A 12,250-nucleotide genomic window follows, 5' to 3' on the forward strand; every position below is an offset into this window, starting at 1 on the left:
CTCTCCTTCCTAAATCAGTGGCCTGAGTCACACTCTCTCCTCCCTCTCATTCAGTCTTTATAGCATTTGTGCTGCTCCCCTGATTGGCTGCTGCTGATGGTGGTACTGCTGAAGGGGCAGGGGGGGCATTTATAAGTTATATTTCAGAGGCAACTAATTTTTTACATTGGCAACAGTAGCCGTTTTTAATATATATATATATATATATATATATATATATATATATATATATATATATATATATATATATACACACACACACATACACATACACACACATACACACACATACACACACACACACACACACACATATATATATATATATATATATATATATATATATATATATATATATATATATATATATATATATATATTCTGTTTAATATCTTGGTGTATTAGAACAGAATTCAGTTGATGTCTGCGTCTATCAGGTACTTTACAACTTCTAATGTGGCTTAGACAGTCAGATTTCATAACCAGAATGATCTGTTTTGTGATTTGTTGCATCCTGACCTTTAGGATTGCTGGTTAACGATTAATTCTCTGACTTGTCAAACATGGCAAAATTTGCAGCTCGCACAACAGACTTGTAGTTTTAATATGTAATCTTAAAATTATTGTGGCCCTTTTGTTCTTCTAATAATGCTCCCTTTTCCTGATTTATCTGCTGACCTTGCACTGCTACTGTAACATGTAAGGATTATAATGTCCTTTTTGTGTGTTTGTAGTGGTGTGCCATTTAAAAGCACAAGTAGAATTAGAATTTTGACCTGAAAAAATAGCAAAGGTGGGACTTTTTTTCTTTTTTCATTTCTGTCATTTGTCCTGAGTGGTGGTAATACTTGACAAGAGAAAGCAAGTGTGCATTCTTGATGTGAAGTGTGGTTACACATTCCCTATTTTATGATTTAGTGTTGTATTGTTTAAGCTTCTACTGTGCTGAAAATAAAAGCGCCAGCTTTACCTCTGTGTGTATGTGTGGAGGAAATATATCCAGCCTCAGGGAAGTTTTACAGACTCTACTGTCTGGACTTCCACTGACTAATACAGAATATTTCACACAGCTGAAATACGCTGCGCTGTATCTGTCATCTTTATTTTCCCTCAGAGCACTGCAGTGTCAGCAATAGTTGGTGCTCAAAGCAAGTCACACATGTTTACAGAGAAGAGATGGTTATGATCTGCACAAACATTCATCTAAAATCTACTCTAGCCATAAAGGACACCAAACCTGCTACATTTCATATGTTAATTAAAATCTCATGAATATTTCAAAATGTTCATAGTGTAATTGCAGTAGTTCACCATTTCTGTTTTCATCTTTATGGATGTGAAACAGAATGAATAAGCAAGCAAAAGACATGGCTGTTAAATTCTAATATGTTGTGGTCCACATGAGTTGAATGCCTTTAAGACCCTGGGTTAAGGCCTGCTCAGTATGCATCCCAAATAAGCAATAATTATATGCCAGGATAAATACATAAAAAGGGAGAGATGTATCACAATAATTTGATGGCAAAAAAAAAAAAAAAAAAAGCAACAGCACTGCCACCAAAATAATTTGTCACAGTGACACTGTCTTATAGCCCCTATAGTCCACCCCTACAGCCTAATTAATTAAGTGCTTCTACTTTTAAGATTGTAGTTTTTATTTTTCTATTACCTGCACTGGGGCCTAGTTTAAGAATAGAAACGATTTGACGGTAGATTTTTGTGTTAAATGTGACACTGTTATAATGATCATTTTTGTTTTTGCAGGTCCTGCTCAGGTTCCCATGATGTCCCCAAATGGTTCAGTGCCTCCAATCTATGTGCCTCCTGGATACGTTCAGCAAGTGAGTCCACATAGACAGTTTTGTTACTTCTGCATTGACAACATTTTATTTTATGTCGTTTTACAAGTTAGGCTTTAGAATAACATCTGTACTTTATGCCCACACTGAAGATTGGTCTTGTGTCTTTTTACTTTATTCCTACTGTTTTTTTTTTTTTTTTTTTATCTCTCACTCATATAGATCATTGAGGAGAATGGAGTAAGGCGGGTTTTGGTCTTACCTCAGGCGGAGTTCCACCCGGGGGGCCACTCTCCGCTGCACCACCCGCCCCCTCCACCCCCCCATGCCCACCTGCAGGCCTTCATCCCCCATCCTCATCATCCCATTATGCCTCCTCCTCACCTGTACTCGGGCATGGCCGGCAGTACAGGAGACATGAATGCCCAGTACATTTCACAGTACCACCCAGCCCACATCTACTCAGAGCAGGGTGAGTATATAGACACCCTAACCTCATAGAAACTAAGCTGCTTTAGGACTGAATATTCAGAACTGTACTGATTAGGGCTGCAACTGACATTTTTATAATTATAATTTTATAATTTAGGGCTATTATTTGTGTCGACTTCTATTCAGGTAGTCACATATAACCATTATGCCTTGCTCTATGTTGGCGGGCTACATAAAACAACACACGCAGTCAGAATTGATGTTGTGAGCTTTGTCAACTAATCATTGCAGTCGTAATTCAGATGCATGCAGTCGTATGCAAAAGGTTATTGGTTTTCTAACTGAAGACATATGTTTTCATTTTTAAGTATATTAAACTTTGCAAAAAGAAATTGTGCACTAAATGTAATATATACCATATTTTAGTTTGATCTTTATTCTCACTTAGAAACATGACTGTCTCATTTATTTGAAAATAATCCAGAAGTGAAATGATTAAATTTCGATCAGTGTGTATTTTTATTTTGACTTGACATTATGTCCACCTCTTACTTTTTGTTCATGTAGTTGTTAGAGACCGTCAGCCCTCTACTTATGGTTGCAAAAAGGAGAGAGGTTTATGGTTTTAGATTTAGTCTCCCTTTGTAACTATGCTCTTTGATATTACATTTGTTTCTGTATGTGTAACTGGTCAACCACATATTGCAAGTCTCTCTGTCTGTATGTGTTTCCAGTTTCCTCAGACACTCACCCACCACATGGACGAACGCCGTTTGTTCACAGGGATGAAAGGGCTAACAAAACCTATGAGCGCCTGCAGAAGAAGTTGAAAGAGCGGCAGGGTGGGCAGGCAGGTGGAGGGGGTAGTCTGGTTCCTTCCAAAGACAGTCCTCCCCTTTCTCCTCAGAAGAGCCGTGGAACCCCACCAGCAGGAGGGGACCTCCAGAATGGCCTCGGGTATAAGGGGGTGGAGGAGCAGTGCCAGGCCAGTGCAACAGTCACTGGCCTGGGAACGGAATGTCCAGGGAGAGAAAGAGATGTGGAGCCTGGAGGTAGGGAGATGCTGATTGAATCACTGTTTCATAGTCATAGTGCGCATATGAGACTTCTGGAAGTCATTTTGCTGCCTGCTATGAAAACCATTTGAAATTCGAAAATGTGAGAAATAAGTGATGGATAAACCGAACCAGACCTGTATTTGTGCTGTCTCGATCTCAGGGCTCAGTCAGTTTAAGGGCATATTGCTGTAGCTGCTACAGGGTTGTGATAACAGGTATGTGTCGTAAGCCAAAAGCTGTAAGGACCATAATTCTTATGAGACATGAGTAATATGCATTTGAAATGTAGACACAGTGTGTTGTGATTGTTTTTGTTTGTTTGTTTTTGTTTATTTCCCCTTTATTGCTATAAGACAAATAGCTGTTGTAAATGTACTATAATATGAGTAATAAATTAAAGTGTAAGGTTTCATTTCATGCATATAGTGTAAATAATGGTCTCTAGGCTTCCAGCAAGAAGATACAAAGAGTTTTAGTAATAATAACACTGACTTATTTGACCTAAAATTCAGTAGACACAACCTTTATGATCACTTCTTTACTATAATCCCTTTGAATCTTTTTCCCTCTTTTTCAAATATAGCTCTATTACTGGAGCAGTCAGAAACAGCAGAAATGATAGTCCTGTCAAATATCCACTCTAGGGCAGAAAATGGTGCTGTAGCTACTGAGTGGTGTGAATGGACAGTTTTAGGGACAGAGTCACTCGCTGACCTGAGTTTAGCCAGGCTGAGTGGTGCATCTCTGGCCTCATTAGCTTCAAAAGCTAATGGAGCTAACAGCAGTAATTAACCCAGTCTGACTGACTGACTTGTGGCTTGTTGTAGCCAGAGTCAAAGCTAATACAAACAAGCTTCTTTATCACATGATGTGTGGAGCAACATTTCAGCATTCAGTACGGTGGGCCTGCGCAATATAGACAGAAATATCACGTATGATTATTTTCTACACATCACAGTTGATATTCATCTCAGGATATAGTTAAAAGTTAGTTTGACACGAATTATTTATTCCGTAGTCTGTTCTAACACCAGTGAAATCCATAGATTCTCGATGCACATTCGGTACCACTGCAAAAGGAGAAATGCTGTTAAGCAATTTATTTATTTCAAAATCATTTATTTAAATCATAAAACCCACAATGACTATGCATTCAGATACTAAACCGTTAAGTTTAGGGTGAGTGCACATTGACCAAACACTGTCAAACTATTAACAAATAGACATTGTGTCAGATCATTTGGGCTACTTTCATGTGTTTGGATCACAGTTAGGAGGAGGTCTTAGAACTGGTCTGGTGTTGAATTTAGTAGCCAGATTAAACCTGAAGTCCATAAGAACTCAAATCATCTTGTCTTTATGATTTTTTTTTTTTTTTTTTTTTTTTAAGTATATTGGCAAATGAGCTGCTGTCGTTCTTTACTTGCAGACAGGATTGTGGAACCAATCCAAAGACATGTTCGTAATAGTTTACTGAAGAAGTGAATATGTTTCTTTACATTGTCGCTTTCTGTTCACAGAACTGAATGAGAAGACGCAGGCTCTTCAAGAATGGTTAAACAATATGGGCAAGCCAGTGGTGAGTATGTGGAAGATTTATGTCTACATTCGATGGGTGATTTGCTGGTTGAATAACCTTTGAATAGCTAATGAGCAGTTTGGTTTTCATGAATTTAAGGTGTTATTCAAAAACTGCTGAAACTGAAAGTTTTCGCATTCTCCTCAACGATAAACACCTGATAAAGATGGTTCGATCGTGCTTTCATAATGTCTGTCATTTGCGTGTTTTGAACAATTATGCATGCATGAATGAGTCCTGTCCCCAGATGATCTAAATGATAGCTCACTCTCTAGGACCATTTAAAGCTGTATGTAGCTTAATGACTATTACAATATTACTGCTAATGTATTTTGCTCCAGTGATTAGGGCTAACTGTATAAACACTCAGACTTCTCTTTATATATAGGCCTTTAATGATCATCTGTCATTTCTCTCAGTGTTTAAAACTTGTGCCAGCCACTTTAAAAACGATGTGAATCAACAAATAAGTATTCAGATAATAGTTTGTCCCCTGTGGCAATCCAAGTTCAGACAAAGGGTTTTCAAGAAAATAGACTATCCACAAAGGAACTCTGCTTAACAGATCTTAAATCATGCCTTTCCTTTAGGTTGGCTTTCTTTTTGTCTTGAGCTTTTGGCCTCATCAGTAAAAAAAAGTCCTGTTCCTTTGAATCCTGGCCCCTGAGGGTTTTTAGTTACCAGTTTTAGTTACTGTCCTTGTGTAGGGACTAGTGAGACATTTTCATCATTGTCCTCGCAAGAGACCAGGAAGACAAAATAGAAAGACAGACGGAAATGCAGTGGGCAGTGAAGCGAAGGCTCTGGTAAAGGCCTTCTTGGATGAATGGATTATTTCCAGGGAGATGAGCACAGGGAATAGAATAGAGATTGCAGAAGTGAAATGGCTTGGAGAACAAAGAAACAGGACTTGACTTGAAAGGGAAAGAACAGGATTTAACTTGTTTCACTATGATGCTTGGTATCTTTTTTTTTTTATCAAAGAGTCAAAAAGGTCCACAGGCATACAGCTGTAACTAAAGGATAGACATTCTTGTGGAACAAAGCTAAAAATAAAGAATATTCCCCTGTCTTCCTCTCCTGCTTGCATAAGGGGTTTTCTTTAGTTTATGAGAATAGTAAGTTTCCCAAACTGATCTTACATGACTCATTACTAAGACAATATAGATGCAGCCAGGCATTCAGTTTTTGCACAATGACATTATATTCATATTGACCCATCCAGAATTTCATTCCTCAGAGTCATCGGAGTTTTAAATAAAAAAGCAAAAAGAACAAACCAAATCAGTAGCATCTGTTAATTTCTTTAGGTGATGGACATTCAGGCGAGAGGAGCGAGTCTGGGCTGGGTAGCACCAGTGAGAACAGTGGCAGACGAGGAGCAGAAGGAGGGAGAGGAAAAATCTGAGGATCCGAGCTTTAGCTATGAAGTGTCTGTCTCCTACAGTGGCAAAGATGGGAAATACAACACTGCCTACAGGTAAAGCTGGGCTGGGAAGAGGGTAAAGACGTTGTTTGCAGTTTGCACAAGGTTCAGAACTTAAGTAAACCCAAATACATGAATAGACATGACCCCAGCCATTGCAGGTTTGAATATGAAGGCCACTGCACATGTCACGTAGCGTCACACAGCAGCATTGCAGTGAGAGCAGCAATAGACATCAGGTTCATTTTTACACTCCGTTTAAAAACTGTGTAAAACTTTTAACATAATTTAATATTTTTGGCATCCATTTCCTACTGACTGTTTTCAAGCTATTTCGTGCATCTCACTCTTGGAATTAAGTATACTATATTGCCAAAAGTATTTAGTCACCCATCCAAATCATTGAATTCAGTTGTTCCAATCAATTCCATGGCCACAGGTGTAAACCAAGCACCTAGGCATGCAGTCAGTGGAGGCTAAGGCGCATAGTGCGCAGAATAGTAATTATTATTACTTTTTTTTAATCTGTGATCATTTTAGTGAGCTGCTATTGTCTCATTTAAGTGGGTATTTTATTAAATCAGTCCTTTACCTTTTTCTCTTGCTTTTGTCATTTTGTTGCAGTGGTAAGGAACTAAGCGCAACCATAGAGGACCTAAGACCAGCAACAGACTACCATGTCAGGTTTGTACTCAGGCTTTGTCTCAGTACACTTTCATTTGTGTTGATGTCTAAAAGCCAAATTAAATTACATTTGTGTATGTGCGTGTCCTCATGCGTGTACACTTGCACCTGCAGAGTGCAGGCCATGTATAACTGTTTACACGGAAACCCCTCTGAGCCTGTGAGTTTCACTACTCTGAGTTGTGAGCCTGATACCCCCAGCCCACCTCGCAAAGCCAGTGGCACGAAAAGCAGCCTTGTCCTGCAGTGGAAGGTACAAACACATGCAGCTCTGTGTCTAAGCATCTACCCAAACCTTAAATATTTTGCTTTGTGTGTTGTGTTCTCTGTGTAAATATTTCGCTCTGTCTTTCACACATACTCCAAGTTTTGAGCAATCAGTAGTTGTAACATACAGAAACAGGTGAATATTCTGCTTTTTGCAGAGGTGTTTTTGAACAACTTTTTTGTTATTGTAGCAGTTTATTTCCCATTCAGAGTGTCTACTGTAGACTGAGCAAATCTGTTGAACACCATGTCAATGCTGTTGTATTTTTTAAATCTGATTATATGGTCAAATAAAATCTAGTGTTATTTATAAGCATCCACTTGATGGAAACTTCTTTAACTGTCATCATTGTTGTTCATGTAGGTCTTTAATAGCTAATAGAAAACACTCGTAGCTAATACCTTCATTGGCTAACAAACATTTTTGGCTCAGGCTACTTACCTTAAATTAAATGTCTCTGTTTCTTTCCAGGCTCCATGTGACAATGGTTCCAAAATACAAAACTACATTTTACAGTGGGATGAGGTATGGCCTTATGTACCCAGTATGTTTGTCTTACATATTATGACTTTTTCTAATTGTCAGTATCTGTGTTAGATGTGTAATGTTTTCTGAAGAAAGTAATAGGGATGCACAATGATACCAGAATCATATTGGTATCAGAAAGTGTTTGCTTAAAAATATTGATATTTAGCAGATATTTACTGGGATTACTGGGATTTGCTTTGTTGTTTCTGACCCTGGTCTGTGAAAAAATAGTCTGATTTTATGCGATTGTGTGCTATTTTCTGTGCTGCAATGCACCATCTGAACAGGGTAAGGGCACAGGAGTGTTTGAGCAGTGCTATTATGGCCCCCAGAAGCAGTATAGGGTGACCAAGCTGTCTCCTGCGACCAAATACTCATTCCGTCTGGCTGCAAAAAACGACATGGGTGTCAGGTATGACACTGACACTGTTTCATTAGGTATTCCCAGAAGGGCTTGTTTAGCCCTGCTTTTGAGGATATTTTTTGTATAGCCTGATGAGTGTGTGCTTTCAGTAGTATGACCCCTCTCTCTGTTTCTGTAGTGAGTTCAGTGAACCTGTAGACATGATGACATCGTGCAGTGTCCCTGCACCCCCACTGAGGCCAGAGTTGATCCAGGCTGGGGTCACCTGGCTCTGCCTGCAGTGGAACAGGCCAGTCGGATCGCCTAAAGAAGACGATATTGGCTACGTGCTGGAAATGGAGGAAGAGGGATCGGTAAGACATTAGCACAAGTTCACACTCGTACACATCCGAGGTGTACACTTACTCCTGAAATAAATTGACTTTAAAAGTGAGTGACATGACAAACATTTAACATCACAATACTTTGAGTTCTACATATAACTTGTATGTTTGTAGCCCAGTTTAAGCCCCATTTGAGTTGCTTTTGGACTTTCTTTTAATTTGTGTTTGTGAAAATAACCATGAAGTGTCAGACTTGACTCTGCTGGCAAAAGTTAGCAAAAATCAAGCAGAGGCTGATTAAAATGATGCATTTTTGCCATCCAAAAAATCACGTTTAATTTGTTTTAATTAAATTTGTCATCTAACATCATTACACAACTCTAACTGGCAGCATTTAGGCAACGGATAGGTCTCTCACATGAGAGTTTCTACAGAGAGCATTTATTATACACTAGCTGTTGTTGTTTGCAGGCTGTGCATGCAGTTGTTCAGTGTCCTTAAAGTTTTGACAATGCCTTTGATAATTATATATAATCGAATAATGAATAATCTCTCAGAGTGATGTATTTTCCCTTTTATTCACATACAGCTGTTTTCTGTTGCTTGCCAAGCAGTAGCTGAAGCAGTAGGCATCATTACCATACTTTTAATAGCTTTCAGGCTTTAACCTGAGCGCTTACAATCCATAGGTGTGCTGTAAACATGCACTTATTCATAGCAATTTAAAATGTTATGTGAGTGTGTTGTGAAGTCTTCCAAAGTATTTATTTTAGTAGCATTAGTATTTATATCCGAGGGGGAAAGCAAATTTTGATTTCCTGTATGGGAACACTGTGATGTTAAGAAAATACAATCAGTTATTATGAATAAAAACATGAATAATACTACATATGAATAAAAACATATAGTTTTTGAGCATATCGCTACTTTAAGTTTCCACCACTCTGCCATAGATGATCATTAAAATGGCTGCTGCAAGAAGTGTTTGACTAAAATAGACGAATACTCAATGTATTATGTGATGTAATTCATCACAATAATGATAACGTATCATCAATCCCTCATTGGCTGCATTTGGGAAATAGGAAAGTCTCTCTTGCACCTTCACATACTAGAACTACCTAATTTGCTGCAAAGTGCTGATTGACAGTGTGTTATGGATGTGCAGGGTTATGGATTCCAGCCCAGCTACGATGGTGATGAGGTGTCATGCACAGTGAGGAATCTTCACAGGAGCACCAAGTACAAATTCAGGGTGAGAGTAACTTCCTTTTTGCTATGTACATTCTCTGTGAATGGTTAACTTTTATGTGGGTGTAAGTGAGTCATTTATCTGCTGAGCCAGTGTCATTAGACTCCAGTGGCCAGCACAACACCGCTATTGGAGCTTGTGCATGGAACTGGCCCCAGTGAGCTTACATTCATTATTCTCATCATTAGCATTTTTGGATGAAGTGTTCCTTTAACAATACTGCTGGATTCCAATCAACTCTTAAGAGACCAGCTCCTCTGCTGCTACTCCTTTTTCTGTCATTATTCTTTCATATATTCTTCCTTACTTTCTCCTTTCATGTTGTGTTTTTGTTACATGGCAGAGCATAAGGTGGAGCACTAGCTCACAGCTCTTTGGTGTCATCAGAGAAAGGCCTGATTGCAATTAGGTTTCCAAAAACAAAAGTTTATTAATATGATCAGAGCTCCTGGGTGGAAGCTGATGAGACTCTTGTTACCTGCTGAGCAACTCTCCTCTCTTACAGCTCCATTTATATCCCATCACCATGACTGAACAGGGAGCTCCACTGACGATTGATTATAATAATGAAGCAGTATGAGCAGATTAATGATTTGTCCTAGTTTTTGTGTATTTTTGGGTTCTACTGGAAATGTCTAGTGCCCAAAGATGTAGCAGTGGAGTCTTCTTTGAGTATAGCAGTACTTTTATCTGTGCTTTTTTTTGTGGGGCAGTCGTGGGCTGGAGGTTAGGGATCTGGCCCTGTGACCGGAAATCCCCGTTTGTGGGATTTAAAAAAGTATCACTTAATTATTAATTTATTTTTTTTCTGTTCTCGTGCTGAAATGATATTGAAAACTTAAGTATTTGCCAGTACTGATTTGATTATTATTCTTTAAATCCTGTGAAGCTTTAAAATTAGCTATTTGTAAATGAGCCATTTCACTAAAAACAAACATTTTAAAGTACAGTGAGGGGATTTGTTAATTCAGACACTTTTGTTTTTGCTATGTAATAGGCATTGCATGGGAGAGCGAAGACTAATTTAATAGGATTTAATTCAGAGAGACGTAATGTCTTTTTAGGTTGTTCTTATAAATATGACTGGAAAATGTATGTTCTTAAGCATAAACAAAAATGATTTCTTTTTTCATCATAACAGGCGAACAAAAGTGTTTGTCAAATCAACAAAAATATTACATTTATTTCAAAGCCATTGTTGACACAGTTTGAGATGTCACCGGTAAGAAGCATTTAAGTTTTTGCAGCATTGCTGTTCAGTTTTGGCTCATTCCTCTCAACAAACTGTCTTCATTTCCCCAGAGTTGCTAACGTCCATCTGATGGCCTAACAAAATCCTCCATAATTTGTAAAATTATATTCAAATCTGGAGATTGGCTAGTCCATGAAAGTCCATCTTTAAATGCCAGTCCTAATTTATTTTGATGGTATGCTTGCAAAGCTATGTTCGCCATGACAGTGAAAATATGAGCAAAAAAACGTTAGCATACGTTACAATTTCAGAGTTAGCTGCGTAACTAATAAATAAACAAATACTACTCAGCACCACCTTTAACTCTTAACATGTCACAGAATAATGTTAAAAGTTATAGAACTTTTTTAAGTCCCATGATGTCCCAAAGAATTCAGTTACTTTTTGTGTGTATTTGTTTGCCTGAACCCAACACCCTTAGTTTACATTTTGTTGCACCATAATGTGACTAAAATCTGACAACTGTAGAAAATTATTGTAGTTAGCTTGAAGAATTGCGATCATCTCAAATAATTGTGATTTGATGCTTACGTAGTAATTGTCCAGACAGGCCTTTCTTCTACCCAGATTCAGTTTATGGGCAGATGAGATTAAATTATTTTCTAATATGTACTGGTACATCACTGTTTTCATGTTTCCTTCAATGATGTTTTATGCCTCAGTACTGATTGCAGAGAAGCTGCCCCATATCATGATGCTCCTATCTCCGTTCATTTTTCAAAACAGTTCTAATTTGTCTAAATGCTTGTGTGCAAATTTTAGACTGTGTGTTTTTTTTTTGTTTTGTTTTTTTTTTTGTTTTTTTTAGCAGAACAGTTTTCTGTGGTATGGTGGAACAGAGATGTTTAAGAATTCATTATTTAATTCTTCTCTGTGTAATGTTCGTGCTACTTTCAGGTCCTGACCGCTGGCTTTTCTCTTACCTTCCTTGTCATTAGTCTGAGAAAAGCTGTAGGTATAGTTCAGTGAGTTTTCCAACTGTACATTATTGAGCCAGTTTAACTGGTAGGGGTGTTTAATGCCTTTCCTGTGGATCTGTAGCATTTCCATTTAAGTGATGTTTAATGATGTGTTACCTTGTTATCTTTGTTCATGCTTATGAATACGTATGTTTTTGTTCATATTTTACAAAGTACAAAGTCAAAAGGTATTATTTGAGTAAATTTTAAGTTAATGTATGTACTAGAAGTAAATTAAATAAAAACAAAAGCAAGCAAGTGAATGCTTGTTTTCATACACTACATCACTACATTTGCCTTTATGGCATTTATTTTCTTGGAAATTA

The 12,250-nt window shown here is 37.8% G+C and overlaps 1 protein-coding gene across 3 annotated transcripts in view; it reads left to right on the plus strand.

The window, feature by feature from the left end:
* fndc3a (fibronectin type III domain containing 3A) overlaps window positions 1-12,250 on the plus strand; it is a 71,888-nt gene that overhangs the window by 48,731 nt on the left and 10,907 nt on the right. For all 3 annotated transcript variants that reach the window (XM_017696799.2, XM_037546650.1, XM_017696800.2), the window contains 11 exons: window positions 1,765-1,841; window positions 2,022-2,271; window positions 2,966-3,283; window positions 4,810-4,868; window positions 6,179-6,348; window positions 6,919-6,978; window positions 7,093-7,231; window positions 7,718-7,771; window positions 8,062-8,186; window positions 8,317-8,491; window positions 9,630-9,716. In XM_017696799.2, the coding sequence (XP_017552288.2) occupies window positions 1,765-1,841; window positions 2,022-2,271; window positions 2,966-3,283; window positions 4,810-4,868; window positions 6,179-6,348; window positions 6,919-6,978; window positions 7,093-7,231; window positions 7,718-7,771; window positions 8,062-8,186; window positions 8,317-8,491; window positions 9,630-9,716 (1,514 nt within the window). The remainder of the gene's footprint in view (window positions 1-1,764; window positions 1,842-2,021; window positions 2,272-2,965; window positions 3,284-4,809; window positions 4,869-6,178; window positions 6,349-6,918; window positions 6,979-7,092; window positions 7,232-7,717; window positions 7,772-8,061; window positions 8,187-8,316; window positions 8,492-9,629; window positions 9,717-12,250) is intronic.

Source organism: Pygocentrus nattereri, chromosome 17 (assembly GCF_015220715.1).
Source record: "Pygocentrus nattereri isolate fPygNat1 chromosome 17, fPygNat1.pri, whole genome shotgun sequence".
NCBI classification, from domain to species: Eukaryota; Metazoa; Chordata; class Actinopteri; order Characiformes; family Serrasalmidae; genus Pygocentrus; species Pygocentrus nattereri.